Source organism: Rousettus aegyptiacus, unplaced genomic scaffold, assembly GCF_014176215.1.
Source record: "Rousettus aegyptiacus isolate mRouAeg1 unplaced genomic scaffold, mRouAeg1.p scaffold_m13_p_11, whole genome shotgun sequence".
In the NCBI taxonomy this organism is placed as follows: domain Eukaryota; kingdom Metazoa; phylum Chordata; class Mammalia; order Chiroptera; family Pteropodidae; genus Rousettus; species Rousettus aegyptiacus.
The window spans coordinates 3,367,809-3,393,898 of NW_023416286.1; the positions used below are offsets into that span (position 1 = coordinate 3,367,809).

At 52.4% G+C, this 26,090-nt stretch overlaps 1 protein-coding gene across 2 annotated transcripts in view; it reads right to left on the reverse strand.

Moving 5' to 3' along the window:
* The window catches only part of KATNAL1 (katanin catalytic subunit A1 like 1), a 47,921-nt gene extending 22,433 nt beyond the window's left edge, over positions 1-25,488 (reverse strand). The window contains exons 1-3 of one of the 2 annotated variants that reach the window (XM_016151881.2): positions 25,355-25,488; positions 10,359-10,534; positions 7,656-7,816 (exon numbers count right to left, since the gene is read on the reverse strand). In XM_016151881.2, coding sequence (XP_016007367.2) covers positions 7,656-7,816; positions 10,359-10,520 — 323 coding nt within the window. In that variant the 5' untranslated portion in view covers positions 10,521-10,534; positions 25,355-25,488. Of the gene's footprint in view, positions 1-7,655; positions 7,817-10,358; positions 10,535-25,153; positions 25,294-25,354 lie in introns of those variants that run through there. The other variant, XM_036228407.1, reaches the window with a different exon arrangement.
* Positions 25,489-26,090: the final 602 nt, after the last annotated feature.

A 26,090-nucleotide genomic window follows, 5' to 3' on the forward strand; every position in this document is an offset into this window, starting at 1 on the left:
CGGCCCCGGCTGTTCAGAGTCCGTCACTGTTTAAGTGACACCGTGCAGCACAGCCGGCCTGAACCTATGCCCCCAACAGCGGCCGGTCCCGCGGCGCGCCCAGGCGCTGTCCACGGTCCGCTCCAGGCCTGGGTGCTCGTGGGTGAGCGGCCTGAGTGACCTGCTCGAAAGGCCAGCAGTGCGGTGCGGCCCAGCCCCGCCTCCCGGAACGTGCGCGATGCCCCAAGTCCTCAGTCCCGTCACTGCAGTGGGAGTCGCACTTGTAACCGACTCTGCCAGCTGCCCGAGGACAGCCCTGCGCTCCGAGCCAAGGACCCAGTGCCAGCTTCCAGGCCGTGTAAGAAATACACCTCGGGCTCCTCTCACTGGTCCTCTTAGGAGCCTTCGGCAGGGAGACGCAGCCTGTCCGCCTGCCCTGATGGCCGGAGACGCACACGGTGCCTCTAGCGGCCTTGCGAACACAGGGAGCAGCTGGAGGCGCCGCAGGGACAAGACGGGACTGTCCACACTGCGTGTCGTCCCCCCACGTGAGGTCATTTCCCTGTAAGAACGGGCAGACACGTGCCTTCTCCTCTCACATGCAAGCTAGCCTGCCTTCCTCCAGAATCCTGCCTCTTTCCCAGCTGTCGGTACTACACGCGAACGCCCTCACCAGCGTCGCCTGTATCAGCAGACGCCTGGAAACCCAAACGTCGGCATCGGCAGACACGCAGACCACTGGACGGTCGCGCTGGGACGCCGGCCGCCGAACGCAGAGGAGCGCTCCACGCGGCGACCAGAGACGGGCCGTGGCGAGTGACGGCCCGTTCCGAGAACGCAGGCAGCGCGGCTCCAAGGGAAACAGGACACCGCTCGGGGACACAGACGTGCGCACTGCAAGAGTAAGGGAGGCGACGGTGAGCCCCAGATTCAGGGCCGCGCCCCTCTCTGAGGGGGGGGGGGCTGGGGCGCGGAGGAGCCCACGCGACGGTGAGCCCCAGATTCAGGGCCGCGCCCCTCTCTGAGGGGGGGTGCTGGGGCGCGGAGGAGCCCACGCGACGGTGAGCCCCAGATTCAGGGCCGCGCCCCTCTCTGAGGGGGGGGAGGGGCTGGGGCGCGGAGGAGCCCACGCGACGGTGAGCCCCAGATTCAGGACCGCGCCCCTCTCTGAGGGGGGGTGCTGGGGCGCGGAGGAGCCCACGCGACGGTGAGCCCCAGATTCAGGGCCGCGCCCCTCTCTGAGGGGGGGGAGGGGCTGGGGCGCGGAGGAGCCCACGCGACGGTGAGCCCCAGATTCAGGACCGCGCCCCTCTCTGAGGGGGGGGGCTGGGGCGCGGAGGAGCCCACGCGACGGTGAGCCCCAGATTCAGGGCCGCGCCCCTCTCTGAGGGGGGGGGAGGGGCTGGGGCGCGGAGGAGCCCACGCGACGGTGAGCCCCAGATTCAGGACCGCGCCCCTCTCTGAGGGGGGGGAGGGGCTGGGGCGCGGAGGAGCCCACAGGCAGCTCCAGGTAGCAGCGCTGTCCACCACTATGAGCTCCGTGGTGAGCGCACGATGCTACCGTCTTGGGGTCCCTTATACTTTACGTAAACTTTAACTATTAACATGTTCTACTGAGGAATTAGCAAAACCTTAAATTTGATAAGACACCTGAGCCCCTAAGACTGAAATTACAGGGTTGCTACGAAGTTTCTGGCATATTCCGGAAACATGCGTGTTCCGTGACGTGGGCTCAGGGTGCAGCCTCCGCTGAGCCCCAGCAGCACTGCCTGGCAAACCTGCAGGGAAGGCCGTGCCACACAGGGGCCGCTGTCTCCCAGCAGCGCTGCTACTCTCCTTCCAGAACTTTCCCTTTGCACTCATGGCTTGGCCAACTCACGAGAGGCCTCACGTTCGGCCCAGCTCCGCACCCAGCCACCGTCCTCACCGAGCTCGGTCATGTCCAGCTTCTGCTTTAAGCAGGGCTCTTCCTCTCACGGGAACACAGAGGCCACTGCAGGTTGTTAGTGGCCTAATGTCACTGCTGTGGTGTCTCAGGGAACAGGGAGGCCGGAGGAGAGGGGGAGACGGGTACAGCCGGTGGGTGGAGCGGTCAGCGCACACGTTTATTAAGCTGTCGTTTACGTGGGTGTGGCTGGGGGGCCCCAAAGCAATGACAGTAGTGACATAGGAGATCACTGACCACAGGCCACCGTGACACATTGGTGACGATGGAAAAGTCTGCAACACTGGGAGAATCGCCAGATGTGACTGGGAGACACAAAGCAAGTGAATGCCGCTGGGGAAGTGGCACCCACAGACTCGATGCGGGGCTGCCACGCGCCTCAAATTCGTGAAAAACGCACGATCTGCAGAGCACAATGACGTGACGCACCAGCGAAGGGAGAGGCCTGCGCGCATGCCGGGTGCGGTCCCGCCACACGCGCCCCGCGGCGGCGTCCCCGGCGCCCCGCCTGCCCCTGCCCCTGCCCCGCCACACGCGCCCCGCGGCGGCGTCCCCGGCACCCCGCCTGCCCCGGCACCCCGCCTGCCCTCTGCTCCGCCACACGCGCCCCGCGGCGGCGTCCCCGGCACCCCGCCTGCCCCTGCCCCGCCACACGCGCCCCGCGGCGGCGTCCCCAGCACCCCGCCTGCCCCTGCCCCGCCACACGCGCCCCGCGGCGGCGTCCCCGGCACCCCGCCTGCCCTCTGCTCTCATGCTGTGTCTTGTGATGAAGAGACGTTCGTAACATTAGAATTCGGACTCACCAGCCTTTTCTCTCTAATGCTATTCGTCTGGTTTTTAATAAATCTTGGTCCACCCCTCCTCCCCACCAGCCAAGATCATGACGTGCTTGCATGTTGTCTCCCAGATTTATTTTATTACCTTCTATGTTTTAGATAATGAGCTATTTTGAATGAATTTTTCTATATGGTATGAAATGAGGGGGAGGTCAAGATTCCCTGCCCCCCCAACACACACACACACACACACACACACACACGGATAGTCGATTAACCCAGAAGCATCTACGGCTAAGACCCGCCTTTCCCAACCGAATGCAAGGCGCCTTCTCCATAAATCACATGACTTCAATTTTTAATAAGTTCCAGTTCCAAGCAGAACTTAAGAAGTTTGACTTGTTTGCTATCAGAAGTTTATACAGATTTTATTATATCTTCAGGAATCTGTTCAAAACATTTTTCCACAGCATCTGAACTTTTAGTGAATGCCGGGCAGTGCGCCACACGACACAAGAGGCTGTGTTCACTCTAACAAGCAAATCGGGCCCACTCAGAGACACTGAGCACGACAGGCCACGCTAGGCCGAGGTGCGGTGCGTCTTCCAGCTTTGTGCAGAAAATGCTCTTTAAAGCTCACTTGCATTTTTTAAATATTCAACTTATTAAAGTTAAAAATGCAAAAATTTGGTTATTCTTTAAAGCTTTCAAATTCAGCTTACAAATATTTTTCTATATTCAAGGGTAGCAGATTTTAGAAGTCGCTTTTAAGAGGCTTTTGGATAATGTTTGTTCCCATTTACAAACCTGGGAAATCAAGGGCCGCCAAAACGTTTTACCTATATTTATACATTTAATATGTTTTACTTCCTTTTTAGTTCTTCAATTATCTTACTTAATGAAGCATAATAACTCACGTATAATTTTATAAACGTAGTAAATTATACTTATAAATAAGGTAAGTGTATATTTCTCCTAAATCCTCCCCAACATAATTTTTTTATTAAAAAAATCGCCAATCTAATTATCCCATAATACATTTTAAATTGTAATCGCATGCTTATCACCTTCATTAGCCATATTTTCTTAAATCACAAGTACATAAAAATAACGAACATGAATCAATGCGCTTGTCATCACCAGGAAACCGCTGCTGCTACGCCTTGATTCTCTCAGGCACTTTCATTCTTAATCCTCGCTCTCCCTGAAGCCGGGAGGTGCTTCCCACCGCAGGGGACAGTCACGGCCCACGCTAACCGGAGCCGCCCCCGCGGGCGCCTCACAGGCCCGAGGTCTGCGCCGCAGACACGCTCCCCGCAGCGCCCCGCACGGCACCGTGCCACACGCCACGCCACCCCACGCCACGCCGCCCCACCCCACGCCACGCCGCCCCACCCCACGCCACGCCGCCCCACGCCACGCCGCCCCACCCCACGCCACGCCGCCCCACCCCACGCCACGCCGCCCGCCACGCCGCCCCACGCCACGCCGCCCCACGCCACGCCGCCCCACGCCACGCCACGCCGCCCCACGCCACGCCACGCCACGCCGCCCCACGCCACACCGCCCCACGCCACGCCCCACGCCACGCCGCCCCACGCCACGCCGCCCCACGCCACGCCCCACGCCACGCCGCCCCACGCCACGCCGCCCCACGCCACGCCACGCCACACCACACCGCCCCACGCCACGCCGCCCCACGCCACGCCGCCCCACGCCACGCCGCCCCGCCCCACGCCACGCCACGCCGCCCCACGCCACGTCGCCCCACGCCACGCCACGCCACCCCACGCCACGCCGCCCCACACCACGCCGCACGCCACGCCGCACCACACTGCACCTGCCCGCACCGCCCCGCCCCACAGCGCACCACACACGCTTCCCGTACGGCCAGCACCCGGCGCTGCCTTCCTGGCACCCTGGGGCCCCACACACGCTACTGCAGCCAGGGCAGGGACGGGGCTCCCGTCAGTGACGCGGACGGGCGCGGGCGACCGGCCTCCAGCAGCGGGGCTCTGAAAGAGCAGAAGGCCCCAGAACGTCAAGGAAATGAGTATAATCTCGACCCACCAATCGCATTAGGCAAATAACCTATTCTGCCGTCTAAAGAATGACCTTAACATTTCTGCCTTAAAATTCCTTACTTTCTGATGATTCTAAATAACTACCTCTAATCTCAATCTCTCTCAAACTCCGGTTCTCATTTCCAATTCCAATTCAACAGCTGGGTCCAGACGGTTCATTATCTATCCCAACTTTCTTCTCTTTCTCTGTAACTCATTCGTCACTGAGTCCAGCCCCTCGCACCTCACACTCACCTTACCAGACCGAACACCTGAGGGCGGGGCAGCGTCTCTGCGCCCCACCGCACCCGGCACCACGCTGCCCCAGCGCCTGGCACCCATCAGCACCCTGCACCCACCTCCAGCTTCCGGGATGTCTGGGCTATTTTTTCTCACCGGCTTCTTGAGGCCGAGGTGTCTGTGTGGGGCGTGGGGGCGGGGCTACCTTTATCATTTCCGCGGGGCCAGAGAGAACACCTAGCCGACAACGAGTGGTCATAAAGTACACGCCACATGGGCCAGTGACTTCCTAAGACTTCAGAACGAGTTTACAGAACAGCCTCAGCACAATGTACACTTGGAGGGCCGCTCGGTCACTGGAGCTGACAGAAACGCATGAACCGCACCCCCCCCCCCAATCCTAGGAGAGCCACTGGGCCAGAGCCCGGCTGAAGTACCTGTAAGGACGAGACGGGAGCCACTGTCCACCAGACTGGACCTTGGCCTTGACCGATCTTTTCCCACTGCAAATTGGGACTTGAAATGCTAGCAGTTACTTAATCTATGTGGGCACCCAAAGAAGCAGAAGGCACCAACTTTAACACCAACCCAGTAAGGACCTCCCAGAACAGCACGAATCTGGCAGGCATCAGTCTCCCCATCTGTGTGTCCGAGACACACACGGCGCCATTTTCCCTGCTCCCAGGTGAGCTAACGCAGAGTTCTAGTTTACCTGCGCGAACAAGCCAAATGATTAGCTTCAGGCTCGAGTATCCTTTTCTTAAAGCCATCTCTCCCAAAAGATATAATTTAAAAAGATCTAACATTTACTTTCTAAGTTAAATAAAAACTAGTTTATTGAATATACGCTGTGTCCAGTACTGCTACGAGCAACAGAGAAAATGTGAGCTTCACGACTCCGGGTCCCACGGGGGGGACCACTTTTAAAAGGGAATGCGCTTAACAAACTTAAGCATGCAAAATATTACAAACTAATTACTACAAGAAACCTTTTAACTTAGGACACTAAAAATGGACTGGAGGCTTCATCCCCTTGGAGTTTACTTCTCAAACTGGCATCGCAACCCACTTCTGTGGCTCACTTTCTTCACGTTGGAGGCAATGCGTCTAATTCATTTGAAAGGACTGTTCTGATCTGCCCAAGCGCCAGCTGGTGACTTAGAACAGGATCGGTGTTAAACACAGCACACACACGACACAAAAGGTGTAATTTCAAAACGCACGGCACGCCACCGCGGGAGGCCACGGGATGCAGGCCGCCTCGGTCAGCGGAGACAGGGAGACGGAGAAGTTTTGTGTTAAAAATCCATGAAGTGACAAGGACAGACCCCCAAGCAGAGTCGGCAAAGTTGTGGGTCAAGGCAAACACATCAGATGCATCCTGGAGACATTTGGCACGGAACAATGAGAAGTAAGTTCTATTTTCCTATGGACTTCCGCTGCAATGTCAGTGTGGTATTCCCATAGAGAATTTTTTTAAATTGCATTTAAAATATCAGTAGGTATCTCATTAGGCACTATATTGTTGCAGACCTTAGAAAAGAATCAACATCCAGTGTTTTTATAATGGGAATCATAAAATTATCTGTAACTCAGGGGAAAAAACCCTGAAGGGATAAATTAACCACTTTTCACAGTTCTTTGAGCGCTTTCAGGAAACTCTAAGAGATCAACAAGTTAAACCCAGGATCACAGCCACCGAGCAAAGCAACACTATTTTCTATGATGCAACGCGCTGGCCATGGCACTATTTCACAATCAAGGGGACCGAAAGCCAGGGAGACCTAAGCTCAGGCCCTGAGCCAGCCCTAACCCCCAGGTCAGGGTCGCGCAGACCTCGCCGCCACGTGTGGAACTAACATGGTTATTTATTCGCTGCTGGCTGAAGGCCCGCTGTGTGCCAAACCCTGTGTTAGCGATGCACGTTTGTTATTTTTGTTTTGAGTAAATAAAACCATGGCCCTTGTCCCTTGCAAAGCTCCTAGTCTCGTGAAGAGACAGAGAAATGCGACATGACGACTGCTCGGAACTGGTATGCCTGGGCTACTCCGACAAGGTGGCAAAGGGCAAACACATGAGCTGAGACCGGAAGAACGAACATGAGTCTCTTAGGCGGGGACCGCGGGCGTTCCCCGAAGAAAGAACAGAAGACAGGCGTTTAATGTAGCCGATGAGGCCACGTGACGGGAGTGTGACCTTTAACCTTTAAGGACAGTAAGGCCCTGGACGCTAAGACTCTGGAACCTGACTGGCCAAGCAGAAGAATCCAGTCTGTCCGCCATTTCACTGAAAGCTGTCAGAGCCTTTCAAAGAAGTTTTAAAGCAAAATAAGCCACCTAAGTTTCGACGCCGACCTTAGGAAATCTAAGAGCTCACTCGAATGACGACTTTTAGGACCAGCAGCTCTCTGCTGTTATGACTGCAGCAGTAAAACTTTCTAGAATAAAGCTAGACATATGACAAGTGACTGACTTCTGTTCTTTATCAAATACAAACTCTGTAAACCTGCAGGTGTGAAAATTATAAAAGATATGAGGCTTACAGGCCCCCCAAATAGACCTTTTCATCCTTTGTTCAAATCGAGCTTCGCTCTCCTCACTCTGAGTACCAGCTGGCTGCGGAAGCGCTCGGAGGAGGTGGGGTCCCCTTTACCTGTGTTCCGCGGGCACGGGGGGCGGCCAGACCGCAGGGTCCCGGAATGGCTCGTCCTGGCAGGACACGGGGAAGTCCGGGGGCTTGTCGATCTTAAAGCTCTCCAAAGTGCTGACGATGCTTTTAACTTGTTCATATTCTTCCAATAATTCCTGCCGAACCTTAAAAAATATACAACCTTTATGCTAGAAACTGTTTCAAGTTTATATAAATCTATATAAATTATAAATATATTGCTATAGCAGGTAAGTTTTCTTATCGCTGTTCGGGGTTTGCAAAATGAATCATGAACACACATTCAAAAGACAAAGAGCTAGCTAAGTAATATATCTAGAGGAGTAGGAATCTGGTTTGGAAAAAAGCCATAATTACACACTTTCACAGAGCCAGCAGCTGCATATCTTTCATAAGGGAACTTTATTTCCACCAAAAACTATGATGACCACGAACACAGTTTAAAACATGCGACCAAGTCAGTAACAAGTCAACCATTCCCAAAATCTACGTTATGCTGAAACCTTTTAACATATTTGTAAGTAGCTTCCAAAACTCTGAGCAGCAGCTCCCACCGCGTCACGAGCCACGGAGCGCCGGCCGGTCAAGCACGCCTGCAGCCCGTGCAGGTCCCCGGCCGGACCCCCAAACGCGCCCGGTCTCGCCTGCAGCCCATGCGGGTCCCCGGCCGGACCCCCAAACGCGCCCGGTCTCGCCTGCAGCCCATGCGGGTCCCCAGCCGGACCCCCAAACGCGCCCGGTCTCGCCTGCAGCCCATGCGGGTCCCCGGCCGGACCCCCAAACGCGCCCGGTCTCACCTGCAGCCCGCGCAAGTCCACGCCATGGATTGCCCACGCCCAGCTCTGATGTGAATTCTCTCTCCCTTACAGTCTGAATTCTTTTGCTCTCATTTAAATTCTCCTAAGTCCTGTGTAAAGTTTAATTTGAACTCAAAGGTAAGATTTTTCCTACAGTTAAAAAACTTCCCTGCATTCTCGTGTTTTCAAAATTTGAGCCCAACCTGATTTTCAAAGGCAAACAGATGATAGACTGAAAATTACATGTATAAATCTGTGTGAACGATTCTAACTCCTTTAACCAGGAAGCCCCACTTTACTGCAGAGCAGAGCACCACACTGCCCCTTGACTCCAGCTTCAAGGCACACCCAGAGGAGCTGCGCAACCAAAGGTGACCCCGGCAGGACCCAGCTGCTCAACGCTCGGTCACACAGCACGTCTGGAGAAACGGGGGTGCAGATCCCAACGGAAAGGAACACGGCGGAAATACCTCCTTAGCACAATTAACAACACGTCAAAAACGTTTCCGTGCCAGATTGCAAACCGCTCTCATCCGTGGCTGGTTTGCGGGACAGAAGGAAACAACCAAGAAGTTCAACTGGAGTTAGAGCAAGCATATTGTTCCCGCTCAACATAATCTGGTGATGCTTAAGTCGGAAAACATGCCACATTTACCCTGGAAGTTAGAAAAACATCGATTTCCAACTGGGGGAAAAATCAGAAGGAACACTTAAAAGGCATTAGTACATAAAACGGGAACTTCAAAGAAATGTTTGACTTTGTACTTTTAAAAGGATTTTAAGTTTTAAGAATAAGTGAAGAAATTATAATTCAAGTTTTTATTAACCGTGCTATTATACAATTAAGTTGTACAGTCAAAAAACAGCAAACATTAGTTTTATTAGATTACCGAATCCTTTGTATTTGTAAGGGGTCTTACAGAAGAGGAGGAAACTTTTTCAAAAACATGTCTGTTCAGTTACGGCCGACGTTCGGCATCACGTAGCGTCATGTGCACAGCATGGTGGTCAGACACCCTTGCCGCTTCTGCTGGGTCCAGCGCCCGCCGGGCACCACGCACGGCTCCCACCACATTACGGCCCCACACAACACTGCGACTGCGTTCCCTTCCCAGCCCCGAGCAGGAAGCTTTATTAAACTAAAAGCTTCATGAAATGAGCCAAAACTACACATAGAAATGAAACGAGAGAGGGGACTAGCAATACCTTCTTTCGAAAATTTGTACTTGCACACAACTAGGCAAAAATTAAAAGTAGGTTCAATGAGAATTAAATATCTTTGAAATACATCTCATGAAATATGTTATCGAAAATATATAAAATATGACAACACAACTGGGTTTTACATCCAGATAGTAACAAATACCATTTTGGCATTAAAAAACATATACATACATATATACACACATACATATATATGTGTGTGTGTATACATTTTTTATGTTATTTTTTATTTTTTAACTTTTTTTAAATAAAAGATTTTGCTTTTATTTAAAAGAGCATGCATTTACAGTCTCTGAACTATGGATCATTGGACGGCACTGGTAACCCGCCCCTCCCCGGCACGCCTTCGGGCTCCGTGCGCTAGGAACGTCTGACTAGCTCCAGTGCGGATTGGAGCAGCGCAAGAGGCTGGCACCCAGCCAGTCTGGGCATCGGAGTTAAGGACACTGTGGCGAACCACGACCATCACGAAGGCATCCTTAATCTAGCAGATGTTAAAACTGCTAACACACACACACACACACATCATACATGTAACGCTAACTGGGCGAGACAGAACTGCTCAGCACACGCAAGTGCGTCTCAGTGCCGGGATGACTGAGGACCACCGACGGCTTCTCGGGCTCCTGCGAGCACAGGGGACGCGGCCGACGGGGACGCGGCCTACCTGCTGCCAGCGGCCTCTGACGGCCGGGTCCCTGACCGCCTGGCAGTGCCTCTGGATCTGCTGAAGCACCCCCTGGTAATACACCATCGACGAGTCGTAGTTTCCTAGAAGGGCGTATTCTCTTCCTTTCTTTGCATTGTCGCAAATCTCGGCCAAGTTCATCTTCCTTCAGAGACCTAGACATAAAATACGACAACTGTGCATTACGTTTTCGGCCAACTTTAAAACATTTTTTGTTACTCTTTAAAACGTCTGCTTAAACCACTTTGCAAGCTGAAAGGGCTCCCTGCCTCACTGAGGCTATGTGGCCGCATCGTGGGCGCGGGACCGCTTCCGGCTGCCGCACACGAGGCGGTCACCGACGACGGCCGGGGGACAATCCGGAGTGACACCCGGGCTCGTCGTAATTGCCACAAGCGGCACCCGCGGCGACGACGAACTCGCGACACTTCGTTCCACGTATTCCCGACAGCTAGAAATGCATGAGTATCACGTTTATTCAATTAAGTAACTGACATATTTAACTTGTTATTTTGATTCAAAGTGCAGAAATTCGTTCTCACTGCGACGTCCTGGCCCCCAGAAACGGAAAGCCATACTGAGGGAACACATCTCGGGGCCGGCCGGTCGCTGTCCACGCGCCGTTCTCGTGCACCCAGCGTCCCCGGCAAGGGAACCCGAGGCGAGCCCTGCGCGGTGCCCGAGCCCTCACTGAGCCGTGCCCGGGGCCCTGTCGCCCTCCACGGCGCTGTCCGCACGGTCACCGCCGCGTCCCCTCACGGGAGCCCCTGGCTTCCTCCAGGGCCCCCAGCCCATCATCTGAGGGCTCTCCAAACGCCCCCCAGAATCACCCATGGCTTCCATGCAGAAGCCTTCCCCCCGGACCTGCGAAGAGCAGGCAGCCCGGAGCCCCGAGGAGGGGTGCCCCGGGAAGGAGCGCGCCTCGCCACCCCCCCCCCCCGCCCTTACTGCTCAGCGGCCAGCCGCGCTCCCTCCCGCGCACACCTGGCTCTGGGCTCGTGACCCCCGCACCGCGCGCTCTCGGAAGCAGAGCCCTTCCCCGTGAGTGCCGGCGTCTGCCTTGTCCCCCTCCCAGCACGGGGCCACGGAAGGCTGCGCCCACGTTCTGGGAGCTGGCCACGGTCGGAAACGCCGACTGCCAGCAGGGCCACGCGGGACGGCCGTGGACGCCTCCTCGCCCCACGAGGACACTAACACAAGCAGCGAGGTCTCACTGCGGCGAATGAGTGAATGAGCAACAGCCAAAAGCCCAGCAGAGGCCGAGCCATCCCACGCGCTACTTTCTTTTAGCGTCCCTGGGAAACAAAAGCGTTGATTCTGCGAGTGCGCCCCGGTACACAGGACGCGGGAGAAAACGCCCCGAGGCGCGGCAGAGATCGCAAACTCTGCCCTGGGAAGGACCAGAAAGCAAACATTTTAGGTTTCTGAGGACCAACAAGCACACTGAGGATGTGATTTTAGTGCATAATGAGTCAAAATTTCCCACTTTTATTGATGAAATTCAAAATGTCACGGTATAACGGTTGAGCACAACTTTTTGTAAAACGGGTCTACTAAGAACGGAACGCTTCTGAGGGGGCCCCGTTCCGCTCAGCTGGGCTCGGTTAGCGCCCCCCCCCCCCCCGCCCACATCACCGGCCAGGGTTCACATGCTAGGGCTGCTTTTAAGGAGCGTTTATGGACTTCGTGTTTGGACGTGCCTTGTACCCAGGCGGGTACTGTCACACACTGACATCGAGGCACAGGCTGCCGTTCCAGCGAGCAAACTCACGGGCTCCAGGGGCGTCAAGTCATCCAGTCACTCCCCCACGCTGTCTGCTCAGCGTCATCGCGTCACGGAGGAGTCGCTTCCACCTTGGAGGTCAGGTTGGAAAGCCTCGACTGCACAGTTAAATGTATTTTGTGATATGCATTTGCATCAAAGACTGAAAAATGCTGCCGAAACAGTAATTTGAGCTCAGAAAACACATCTACTGCAAATCTGGGGCCGGGAGAGGTGGGGTTTGGGGGGGGGGTGGTGGATCTCTCTTCTTTGCTCTAACTTTTGGCAGTATGGAAAGCTACATAAAACAGCTTGGCAATCACTCGTGACTGCCATCGAAACAACTTTTAGATTTGTATATACGTGGTGTTTTGTCTCATAATTTTAGGCTGCATTCCTTTGGGAAAAAAAAAAATTTAGCAAGTCTGCAGTGAAAAAAACTGATTTCCAAAGCCAGTCGGTTTTCAGTAACAGTGGCTGAGAGCCGCGTCTCTTACTCAGAAAAACTGCAGACCAGCCCTCAGCTCGGAAGACTGCAGCGTGACTCCACCGCGCGCGGCTCAGCCGCCGACTGCAACCTGCTGGAGCAGCTCGGGATGCTCAGCTTGTCCCCGACAAAAATGCGCGGAGCTGACAACGCTGAGTCCACAAGACTGACACGCGAGCCCTGAGCCCCTGCTGTTTTCAGGCCGCAGACAGATTCAAATGTTCTCGCGAAACACCTGCTAATAAATAAAACCATGAGCAAACACAGACTTTAACCATTTCGCATGTTCACACCTTTGTGAATTTGCTCTCCCCGGTCTCTTTCTGTTACCACCTAAGCTGTAGCTGTCTCAGCAGACCCCACTTCCGGTTGTACGGAATTGTTTTCCTCAACTTTTTGTAACTACTCTTATCTGTAATTATTCTACAAACACAATTCGTTAAAACTAATTCTACAGTAATTTCGAACTCAGCACTGACTTCCGGAATAAGAGGAAAGCCACTCAAAATCATGTGTCTTGTTTTTGAATTGATTATTGATGTCCTCAACTTTTCCAGCAATCGTTTGCAAAACGGTTAAGTCTTAAAGTTATTTTCTCCAAACACATTTCTTGGGCTGCCAAAATCACACCTGACCGAGTCGGTCACCATCAGGAAATGACCTCCTCGCTTGGCTGACAAATGAGACACTCAGAAACTTACTGAGTGCAGCCGGTGCGTGCATGTGTGCATGTGTGTGTGCATGTGTGCGCATGTGCATGTGTGTGCGGGTGCATGTGCGTGTATGTGTGCATGCATGTGTGCATGTGCACGCAGGTGTGTGTGCACGTGTGTCTGTGTGTGCGTGCATGTGTGTGCATGTGCACGTGTGTGCATGTGCATGCAGGTGTGTGTGCACGTGTGTGCGTGCATGTGCATGGGTGTGCGCGCATGTGTGTGTGCGTGCGTGTGTGCGCACAGGTGCATGTGTGCGTGCATGTGTGCGTGCATGTGTGTTAATTCTGTGAAGAGATTCTGCTGCGAAGATGCGCCTTGCACAGTCCTAGTGTTCTGACCGCTGCCCCCTGCGAGCTGGCGCCACCGTGGCGAGGGACGTGTCCAGGCACGTCCGCGCACACCGCGCCCCCAGCTCAGCGACCGCGCCCCTGCACAATGAGCACACGCTTTGCCGTCGGACTCCCCCATCCACACACCACTGTGCGATCACAACATGACGCGCCACGTCCGCGCACCTCCCGTCCCTGGCCCGACTCGACGAGGACGTGCTGCTAAGCACAGTGTCGCGGCAGTGTGCGCTGAGCGGCGGTGCGGAGTAACGACACCGCGGAGTCTGTCACACCCGCTCGGCCCTGCCGCTCGCTCTCAGGGGCAGCGGGACGGGCGGCAAGCGAACGAGCCGCCCGCACCGGCACCCGCGTCTGCGTTTCAGTTAATTTCTGTGCGTCACAAAACAGTATCCTTTCCAACATCGAAAAATGTGCAAACAAGCCTTACTTCAGGGGCCGCTCAAAGACAAGCACCAGGCTGGGCTCGCCCCCCAGACCCCAGTCTGCCACAGTCTCCCTGCTCACAGCTCCTCTCAAGAACCGTGGACAATAAAAGCAAACGAAACCCCAAAAGAAATGGAACAACACGATAAAGAGCAGAAATCAATAAAACAAAAACAGAAAAGCAACAGAAGATTTCAATACAGACGGGAGCCGGATCTTTGCAAAGATCATTAAAATGGGTAAAACTCTACTAATGCTCGCCAGGAAGGGGGAGGGAAAACATAAATCGCCAAAATCGGAAATGAAGGCGGGGCCACCACTGCAAACCCTGGGGCGCCGAGCCCCCGCGGAGGGGGGCGTACTGACCCCGGACAAATGCTGTGACAGTCACAACGCGCCAAGGCTTGTTCGAGAAGGAACAGAACAATTAGTCTGAAGAGCCCTACAGCAATCAATGAAATTCAATTTGTAATCTAAAATCCTCCCACTGCAAACAAAAAACTAACAAAATAATTCCATATCCAAATGGCTTCACTAGAGAATTCTCCCAAGCGTTTAAGGGAAAAATAAAATCAATTCTAAATAAACTCTCTCAAAGAAAGAAGAGGCAGAAAAACTTCCAACTCACATTTTAAGGCAAGCATTACCCTAACGCCAAAACTAGGTACGGTAAGAAATTTACATACCGCTATCTCTCAGGAACATAGACACAAAAATCTTTAAATCTGAGCTAATCGAATCCAATAATGTATCAAAAGAATAATTCATTATGACCAAGTGGGGTTTGCACCGAAGATTCGAGGTGTTTTATATTAAAAATGAATATGCTTCTGAGACTAGAAATGAAACGTGATCATCTGAACAGAGACAGGAAAAGCATTTGACAAAATTTAACGCCGTTCATAAGACCTCTGCAGACTAAGACTAGCATTTCCACAACCCAGCACAGAGCATCCATGAAACACGCAGAGCTAACATCACATTTACGGTGCAAGGCTGAACACTCTGCCCCAAGATCGAGAAAGAACAAGGCCACGCATGTGCTCTCAGCCTTCTGCTCAAAATTAGAACCAGACACCTAGGAAGACCAGGTGCTGGAGGCATAAAAAATAAATTAAAAAATAAGGGATTGTAAGCTGACAAGGTCCTTGCGATCTGTGAGGTCAACCAAGGGTTGCCTCGCCCAAAACAATAAATAAATAATGAGAACTAGAGGTTCTGGCAGAGCAACAAGGTAAGAAAAAAACTAAAAGACATACTGATTGAAAAAGAAGATTGGTTTTATTCACATGATCGTCAATGGAAAAAACCTGAGGGAATCTATAATAGCGAGTAGAACTAAGAAGTGAGTTTTCAAGGTTCTAGGATACAAGGTCAGTATCGAAAAATCAACTGTACTGCTACATACTAACAATAAATAATTGAAAACTAAAATCAAAATGATGAAGTCATTCAAAAATGTCATTCAATAAATCAAAGATAAATTTAACAAAATATATGTAAGATCTGAACACTGAAAACTACCAAAAACCACTAAGGGAAATTTAAAATGACCTAAATTAATGGATACACATGTCTGTGTGTGTACGTGGGAATTTATGGATTGAAACACTCAGTGTGGGTAAGATGTCAATTCTCTTGAAAGTGATCCAGTCTATGCAATCCCAATCGAAACCCCAACAGCCTTTTCTATAAAAATTGACAAGCTGATTCTAAAATTTATATGGCAACACAAAGGATGTAGAATAGCCAAACAGTTCAAAAAAAGAGTAAAGTACAAATCATACCACGTGATTCCAAGATTTACTATAAACTTACAGTAATTAGGACAGTGTGAGATTGGCGTAAAGATGGACACACAGACCAATGGAATGAATTATGAGTCCAAAAATGGTGCGTTCCTACACGCACCATTAATTTTCAGCAACGGTGTCATGGCAGGTCAATGAGGAAAGGACAAAAATTTTGCCAAAAAGGGTGTTGTAACTATTGAACATCCATGCTAAAAAAATTTTTAAAAACTCTGAACCTCAACTCTTGCCTCCAATGCACTACTGACCTCAATGGAAGTCCAAACCGCAAGCCTGCAGAAGACCGCGCGGCCCGAGGTTCTGTCCTGCGTCTTTCCCGTGGCTTTTTGTTTGTTTGTTCTGCACCGGTTCCCCAAGCCCCAGTCTCCACAGGGCCATGATGCCAGGCCGGGGACCACCTGCAAGCGCAGCGGGCTGCGTCCCAGAAGAGGAACCCCAAGTCGAGGGAACCCGCATCCACCGTGCTGAGCGGCGTGCGCGCCCGGCCCCGGCCCTGCAGGAAGCTGCCGTCTCTCTCTCCAGGCCTCAGCAAGCCCAGCATCTGCCCTCGAGGACGCCGCCGGGCGGCCCTCCGCCCCTCCGTGCTGAATCCCTTTTTGCCGATCGCATGTCTTTCTGTTCCTTGCTTTACTCCCTCGCCTCTGGTGCAAACACAGGTGGGAGACGGTGCAGGTCCGAAAACACCTTTCTTCCCCCCACACCCTTCAGTGACCATCTGGCTGGCCAAATTCTAGCCTGGGGGTCATTTTCCTTCAGAACCTGGAAGGCTGTGCTATTACCTCCCAGGTTTCCGTGCGAAGTTGAGAAGACAGAAGGCGTTCAAGCTCCTAATCCTCTACCTGTCACCTGCTTGTCGCCCTTTCTGAGGTGTGCGGGATCTCTGCCAGAGCCTTCTAGAACTGCTGATGATGTGCACTGAAAAGGATCCAGTTGGGACTCTTTCAACTTACAAATAAAGTCTTTCCATTTTAGGAAAATATCTGAATTACTTTATTGATGATTCCTTTCCAGTCTCATTCTGGAAGTTTTTAGTCAGATACTGGCTTTCCTAGCTCGGCCCTCTAATTTTCTTATCTTTTCTCTCCTATTTTCCATCTTTTTTTTTGGCTCTTGAAGCCTTCTCTAGAGTCCCTTCCTTTTGTTTCACCCACTGAAGCACATGCCACGCAGACTGCACAAGTCTCACGTCTGCAGCTCGGTGGATTTAAGCCTCGGGGCCACACGCGATGCCGCTGTCCCCACGCCCCGCGAGGCTCCCCCAGGTCCCCTCGGCCTGCCTCCAGGGCAATCACTATTCTGACTTCTGCCACCAACAGTGAGTTGTGCCTTTTAAAAATCAGCTTTATTGAGGCATCATCTTTACACAATAAAACTCACTAACCTTTGTGTACGATTTGATTTCTTTCAGAAACTGTATCCGATTGCACAGGCGCCAACGCAGCTGACATGGGGAAGACTCCGACCGCCCAGGGGATCCCCAGCTCGCCTCGTGTCTGTGGGCTTATCACTGCGGCTCTGTCTTTTCTAGAATGCGACCTGTTGTATTCTGCTGTGTGTCTCCTCTCGTTTACAACGCTTCTGAGATTCAAGCTTATTGCTGCGGTAACTCAAGGCTTTTTATTACTGAGTGGTACCTCATCACACGGATATCCTAAAACTTGTTTTTCATTCGCTTGTTATCTAAAATTTCAAGACACAAAAAATGCTATCCACCATAAAGGAGAGTTGAACAATACAAAATACACCAGAAAAATGGTGTTATCTCAAGTTCTTGATAATCTGTTAGTTACTCCAAAATAAGTACACTTAGAAACATACGGATGAGACATTTTAAAATGAACAGGCAGATATCGAAATGAATTTTAAAACTTCAAGCATTAAAAAAAATCACTGAAATTAAAAACTTGAAGGACTAAAGCAGCACCAATTAGATACAGGAGAGCAAGAAACCAGAAGACAGAGCTGTAGGAACTTCCCAGAATGCAGCCTAAAAAGTAAGCGAAGGTAAGAAACGCAGAGCAGGAAGAGATGGTCCGCCGCATGTCCGTCCTCAATTCCAGAAGGAAAAAGGAGAAGCCACATGCAAGCATACAGTGGCTAAAACATTTCCAAAATCTACAGACAACATTTAACTCTGTCTCAAAATCAATAAAAAATAAGTCCACGCCTAGAGACACCACGGTAAAACTGAAAGGATACTAAAAGAGAGAGAGCAACAGCATATCGTCTACAAAGGAAAGACAACATAGCGACAGCTGACTTTTCAAAAGGGTCACTGGTACCTGGAGACAGCGGGGTGTCTTCCAAGTGCTAAGGGAGGAGACTGGCGGGGCTCAGGACGGGGGCGGGGGATGCCAACCTAGAACTGTACACCAAACTAAACTATTCGAGCGTGGAGGCATTATGAAAAATTCAGACAGAAAAACGTGGATATAAATCCAGGCACCACAAATTTTTAGGTGTGTCCTCAGGCAAACCATGCAATTTCTCTGGGCCTCAGTTCTACCTCTATAAAATAGAGAAAATAATATTTAATATTGAAAGGTTATTGTAAAAATTAAATGTGACAATATGTTAACATCGTTCCTAGCATACAACAAGCAATAAGTCAATGTAACTATTATTTTATTCCATACTCAATGTTAATAAGAGGTTTGAAGAAGCTTAAATTATTCCTCAAAAATATCAAGAAATCAACTTGGTTTTCATTATAAATTCCTACATGTGATACCGTAAGTTCAATGACTTTTAACCATAATCTTGGAATACAGAGGGTTTTCAGGAGATCAGCCTCCATCTAACGATGGCAGGAAGGATGTTCGCGATGCCCGCTGTTTGACGACAGTCTTCTCGTGTTGAGTTCACCCTGTTCAGCATCTTCGCCAGCTCTGACCGCTGGGCTGGCCGGTGGTGCTGGGCAGAACGGCGCAGGTAACACCGCAGGGAGGGCCGTGCTCAGGACGGGGAGCGCGGTCCACGCTCACGCGCGCACCGTCCCAGGTAACCATGCTCCGCGGCTCAGCTGTCAACGCAGCCGGCACAGCTCGGGGCCGAGCCCTCTCCAGCTCCACCTCCGATCACACCCCTCTCTCCTTTACATCCAACCCCCCAACACACCCACCCCACACACTCACCCCACACACACTCTCCCCACATACACCCCATATATACTCCATACACACATACCCCACCTCCCCCCCACGCACACACCCACACTCACCCCACACACACACCCCACATACACACCTCAGACACACTCACCCCACACACACCCCACACACACTCCCCACATACACCCCGACTCACTCACCCCACACGCATCCCATACATACCCCCATACACACTCACCCCACACCTACACACCCTCCACACACACATCGCCCCCCCCCACACACACACCTGCCCTGAATCCCGGAGACACGACTTAACCACACCCAGAGGTGGCCGTGAAGCCCTCCATCTGTCTCCGCACCTGAGCTCACTTCTCAAATCCCTGAGCAACAGAAAAATGACTGTCCATTCAACACAAAGGATCGACACAGATAATTCTCAGAGCTTAAGTGCTTTTCAGAAGTAATCATCATGATTTCTGCCCATGTACTAAACTCCACCGGAACCACAGGGCATGTTTATGGGCCAGCACTGCCTCAAGACGGCAGCTTAAGCTACAAGTTTTAGGTGCACAAATGCTCCTTCTGGCAGGGAAATGACAGCGACAGCGCTCACTCCGCATCAGACGATGTGGTGAAAATGGCTCTCCGGGCATCACCTCGACGACTCAGCGCCACAGCCCCAGATAAAAGCAGGTACCCCACGCACAGGAAGGGGGGGCTGAGGCGTTAAGGAATTTAAGTCCGCACAGAGCCTGGGTGTGCACGGGACGCGTCTGGCTCCGCCTGCTCTGTCGGCTCATCAGACTCTAAAGCCCCGAATGCTTTGAAATACATCGACTCCTCCGAGTTATACAGCTTGTTGAAAAATTGAAAAAAAAAAAAAGCTAATTAGAGAGATGAAATAATGTACTTTGTTCCAGTTGCCTGTGTAATTAAATACTGTTGTTCCTTAATTTCATAGTGGTTCAAATAACATAAAACCTTTCAAAACCGTTGCTTCATTTGTCTTTATCAAGTAGCGTTCAGACGAGTAATTTACCATCTTATCCATTCACTCACACATCTGTCATCCGATCCACACGATGCGGTAGGCGCCTACGCCATCCAGAAAACACCCGCGCAAACGGAAGGTGCTGCCGGGCCGCGGGGCGTTACGGCGCACAGGCGGGGGGCGGGGGGATGAAGGGACCCACGTCCGCATCCCGCATCGAGAAGCTGCGTCAGACACCTCTCCACCCACGTTCTCCCAGAGGCGGGCAAGAAGAAAGCGCCGCCTGCTGATCCCTCATGCACTGTCTCTTCCTACCTCCTAATGCCCAAGAAAAATGAAAAGAAGGGAAAACCGTCAAAAAGGACACTCGGGTACAAAGACACACACGGAGGAATAAAAGAACGAGATGTGAAACACGACACACACGGTTACATTATTTGTCCCTGAACACGTGACAGTTACGAGGGTTAGAAAGAGGACACGCTACGTCCTTTGCAGGCCATCTCCGAGGACCCAGGGCGCGCGACCACCTGAGGGTCTGCCGAGCGGGCGGGCCCCATCCTGCCTGTGACCCAGCAGGTTTGGCAGAGGCCCGCACCGGCTCCTGACCCGAAACACACGAGCACGAACGTGCTCGGCGAGTGTCTGCATCGTTCTCACCCAAGCGTTCACGGCCGGTAGTCAGCCACTAAGCACAAACGCAAAACTAGGCAGATGTGATTATAAACTATAAGTGTTTACAAAACGATCTTTGTGCCAGAACCATTTTAAAACAATAAAAGTGTCAAACTAAAGCTCACTAAAAAGAGAGGCTTAACAGGAGCCTTTGATCGAAAACTACTAATGGACAATTACTAATGTAGAATTACAAAGTCAGATGGGGACCTCCAAGGTTATTAATTCCACCTCTATACCTTTAAATAGGACCACAGTCAAAGCACCCCTAGCAAAAGAAACATCTTTAAAGACAGCTAGTGGAGATTAAACAACTCGCCTTAAGAAACGAATCCACCTTTACCATTCTCACAAATCTTTGCCTTCAATCTATCTGGCAAATGCCTATACGGACCTGCCTCTTACTAAGGCATGCTTTCGCTAGGTCTACCATGTATGAGTATAGTTACCTAGGACAGAAATGTTTAAAATAATGCTGAGTACATCAAAATATATACATTTTCATTTCTAAATAGATGCTCAAATATCAGTGAAATCATGCATTTAAATCAGTCCAGAAATGAGAGAGAGTCAGAGAATCAAAGAATTTTACGGCTACTGGAATCTTAAATCATGTAGTAGAACTCCCTGTTTCTCTGAAGATGATACCAAGGCAAAGATGTCACTCCTACTGGTCTCTAAAGTGACATTCTGTAGCATCAAGGAAGCCTCGTTTAAAAGAATAACTGATGAACTCTTCCCCAGATGAAATCGATTCGTACTGTAACCGCTACCTGACCTACCGGCCTCATATGGTCAGGTGACGTCCCAGAACGTGGCCTTCTGTCAAACAGAAATGACGACCTGCCAGGTTTAGTGGGGAGGGGAGAAGGGACGGAGAAAGGTCCCCAGCCGCCGAGGTCCTCCACTGCTCTGTCTCATTCTCCCACCGGCCTTAGCAAACAGACAGTATCTGCCCCTTGTTGAGTAAGGGGACAGGTCTGTGCACTCGCCCGTGACCGCAGGGCCCCTGTCCGCCACGCCGCTCGGCGCCTGCCCCCAGGCACGTGCTCTGTGACACACCACTGCACGTGCCGAGAAGTAAAGTACACGGCCGCACGCCAAACGCCCCGCAAGGCCCTGCCTAGTTTTACTGTGACGGTGGCACAAAGCGGACAATCAGCATTTAAGTGAACAAACCCACGACCGGCACTAAGCCCTCAGCCCGACTCTCTTCTCCGTGACACATCAGGCTGCTGGCGTCCTCGACGCCTTAGGCTCGCGGTCAACCGGTCATCCGAGACCCAAGGAAACAATCACGCGGCCTCGTGGTTCGCTCTGATGACGGAATGCTAACCTCGGCTCAGCGACACAATCCTTACTCGTTCGTCCCGGCTCAGTCCCCCTTCCCGTGGCTATGCCGACCCCCCCCATCTCCTCGGCTGGCCTTACGCCCCTGCACCTCTGAGAACCGACACTTTGAACTGCCTCACCTCCTAGCACGCAACCTATGAATACCCCTCTGTTCTCACCTTTGTGCCTCCTTTTTCGGAGCCTCTCCCCTCCCGTCGGCACGAGCACACCCCTGGGAACCCAGCAGCACGTCACAAAACACACGACTCAGGTCCCGACAGCCCGGTGCCCTCACGCCGCCCTCCCCGGCACTTCCCGGGACCTGCGTGGGCCCCGGCCCCTCCATCTCCGACATCCTGACGCATCTCCTCTTTATTGGCTCTTACCTTAATAGTCTCTCAATCTTTAAAAAAAAAAAAAAAAAAACTACAAACCTTTTTTAATTACGACCTCATCTCTTCTCTTCATAGTCAACCTTCTTTTAAAAAAAAGTATGACTGGAAATTTTATATTAAGAAAGTAATGTCAGTTTTTTTTAATGAATATAACACTAGTTAGATTTATAAAAATAACCCTTAACTTACAAAGATACATATTTAAATGATTACAGAATAAAAGATATGATATCTGAGTTTAGCCTTAAAATAATCCAGCTGGGGACAAGGGTCACAGACGGAACGAAACTGGCCGGGCTCACGCTCCACAGAGGTCGCCCGCACACGGGCGCGCTGTTCTGTTTTCTTTCGATCTGTACTACTATGGGAAATTTTAAACTTTTCTTTTCCAAGCAGCCTATACTCAGACTCCTCTTCGTTTCTGCCAAGTTCGGAAACGACCCGCAGCCACCGAACCCGCTGGCCACGTCCCACGCTCGGCTCTCCCTGCTCCTGCCCTTCTCCTTTCTCGTTGACCATGCGAGCTCCCCGCTCCTCCTCGCTGCCTCCTCACTTCTCGGCATCCTGTGTGGGCTCTTCCCCCACTTCCTCTCAAAAGTGCCCCCCAAGACACAGACAGACGGACACACACACCTTGTAGCTGTGGCTGCTTCCACACTGTTCCATATTCCAGCTGCTTCATGTCTATACATTCCTCCTTTGGGAACTGGTCCCCACCCTCCCCCCCTGCTCTACCACCCCCCCCCCCCCCCCCCCCCCCGCCGCAACTTCACCACCTACCTCCATGCAAATGCGCCCCACCCTGGGCTCTCTCTCCAACTCCGCACCCAAAAGCATCCTTCCCTGCGAGAACCTTGAACGCTCAGAACTGAACTGACTTACCTTTACCTTTCACCTACACACCTGCCCTTCATTTCAATCAGTCATTTCCCAATCCCGTCACTCATCCTAGCCAGAAATTCAGGACGCAGCTGTCTTTGTGTTCCAAATCTTCCTAGCCCCTGACATCCGAACTCTTATCAAGCCCTATCAATTTTACCTCTTAAATATTTCTACGATCTGTCTCATTCTGTAACTCCAAGTCCAGAGTTCAGAGTCTCTTCACTTCTCTCCTGGACTTTTTTTCTTTTCTAAAACTGGTTTCCCTATCACCACTCATCTCTCCAAGGTCCATTCTGCACACCAGAGCTAAAGTTTCCTGTCTAAAATACAAACACTACTCCATTTGAAATTCGTCAGCGGTCACCCCAGTGGAAGAAAAATTATAAACTCTTTAACAAATTACAAAACACTTTTAGATCTGGCCTCTCACACTACACTGCAAGTACTCTGAGATTCGTCATCAGAATGGACTATGGTTCCCCAAATACAAAGGACTCACGCCTGTCCCAAGGGCAGGCTGTGCCATCTGCCCAGAACGCCTTTCCTCATCTTGTCTCCAGCGAAAGCTTCCTCAACCTTCTCAGCACAAGTCAAATGTCACATCACACAGGAGACTTGGCCTGCTCTCCTTACAGAGTTGGGGTCTTTCCACCAGCCTGCACAGAGAACCGCATCAGTGGTTGAGGCGGTGACTTAGATGAGTCGGACCCCCGAGCTGAAATCCCAGGTTCCCGCCATATCGGCTATGACTTGGGTCAAGGTCTCTAACCCTGTATCTTCATTGCTAAATGACAGCGGCTACGTCACAAGATTGTTGTGAAGATTCGAGAAAGGGCTGCATGCAAAATACGCTGCACGGTGCCTCTCACGAAGTAAGTATTCAATAAACGTTAGTGTCGCATTACTATCCATGCCCACTCTGGGCTCCTACAGCAATTTGCACGCAACTCCATCACACTATTGTGATGACGTGGCCGTTTGCCCACGCAGAGCTCACACTATCGTCTACCCTCTCCTCATTCCCATCACCTGGTCGAAGGCCTGCCACAAAACAGGCTCCTAACAAATTTTGAAGGAATAAATAAAATACTTCGAATCCCTGTACTGGATAAAAGAAGGCTTCGATTTTTTTTTTCTAATGGTCTTACTAAACCAACTTTCCATCTCTGTACAAAATTGCTACTTTAAGGAAAACTTAGAGGCCAGCATCATTTTAATTGAAAGAAAAGGAACTTTATAGTGGCCTTATGTTCTTTTCTTATTTAAACACGCGCACGCACACACGCAGGCCCACAAAACTACGAACAATTTTCCGGCATACTATATAAAATACCAAGTTTCTAAGAAGGTTATCACCTGTCAAAAAATGTTTAAAGGGACATCGAATCAAGGCAGGTTTTCTAAATCTGTGTCAGCTTCCTTATCACCAGACCATGGGCCAGCTCTAGGGACTAGGTGTATTCCTTGGCATTAAAATGAGAGAGAGAAAACATGCCATTTTTTCATTCTGAAAACGGCTCCTGAAAGACATTCAAATAATCAAAAGAAAATATTACTACCAAAGGCTTAAAAATAAAAAGACAAGCTTGTGCTTTAAGAATTACTAGTACTGTTATTTAAAGTTGAACTAATCTTCAGAATAGAACCAAAATGTGTGAAGGCGATGCTCAAGCTAGTGGCGCGGGGCCGGGCGGGGCACCCATTGCAATCCCGGGCCTCAATAAATAAAATGCAAAAATGCAAAACGGTGTGAACAGCAGACAGTACCACCGAAGAGCGCGGTTCCTTTTATCTACTACGCTCCACCTTTAGACATCGACGCCCTTTGGGTAATTACCGGTTAATGAGTTTAGTGTGCAAACGCCCCCGGGCCACTTCAGAATTAACTAGAAAGCGACGACTCGGGGACAGGAGGAAAGCTGACAGAGCGAGGTGCGGGATCCCCGCACGCGCACAGGCTCTGCACCCCGAGGCGCCACAGGCCCCGCGGCGCGGCGGCCGCGCATCCCCGAGACGCGCCGGGCGGGCCGGGTCTCACCTCCGCGTCCCTCTCCCGGCGCTCGGAGCCCAGGTCGGCGACCACCCCGGGGGCCCCTCGCCACGAAGAGGGAGAGGGTCCCTCCCTGGCTCCGCTCAAAGTGGGTGGTGCTCGCCGGCCGCCGGGGCCGCCGGGCTTTGTAGTCCCGCCGCCGGGGGCGCCCGCCCGGGCCGCGCGGGCCCCGGCGGCCGGCGAACTACGAGGCCCGCGATGCCCCGCGGCGCCCCCGCCCGCCCCCTCCGCACCGCCCGCCGCGCGGGGCTGCGTCGCACCCGGTGCCCGGGGCCCGCGGGTCGGCCGGCCGGCGGGGGGACGCGGTCCGCGCGCAGCGGGGTGGTGCCCAGGCCGCCGCGGGGTCCGTTAGTCGGCGACGTGCGTGGGGCGGCGGCTGCGGCGCGGCGCGCGGTTGCCATGGCAGCGCGGCGAGGCGGGGCGGGGGCGGAGCCTGGGGCCGCGCGGGGGCGGGGCGGCGCGGCGTGCGTGTGGGCGGGGCCAGGCGTGACATTGAGGAGGACGGTGACTCACTGGTCCCGCTGCCTGCGCGGCGCGGCGCCGGCGGCCAGGCCCCGTGGCCAGGCGCGTGCCCTGGGCCCCTGCCGAGCGCGGCGCTGCAGCCGGACGCGCACGGGGCGCCGGCGGCGTCAGAGGCCGGGGCCGCGGCCGGTCCCCCTGCCGCCCCCGGGCTCCGCCCCAGGCCTGCAGCCGCCTGCGCCACCGCGGCCCGAGGGCCTGTGCC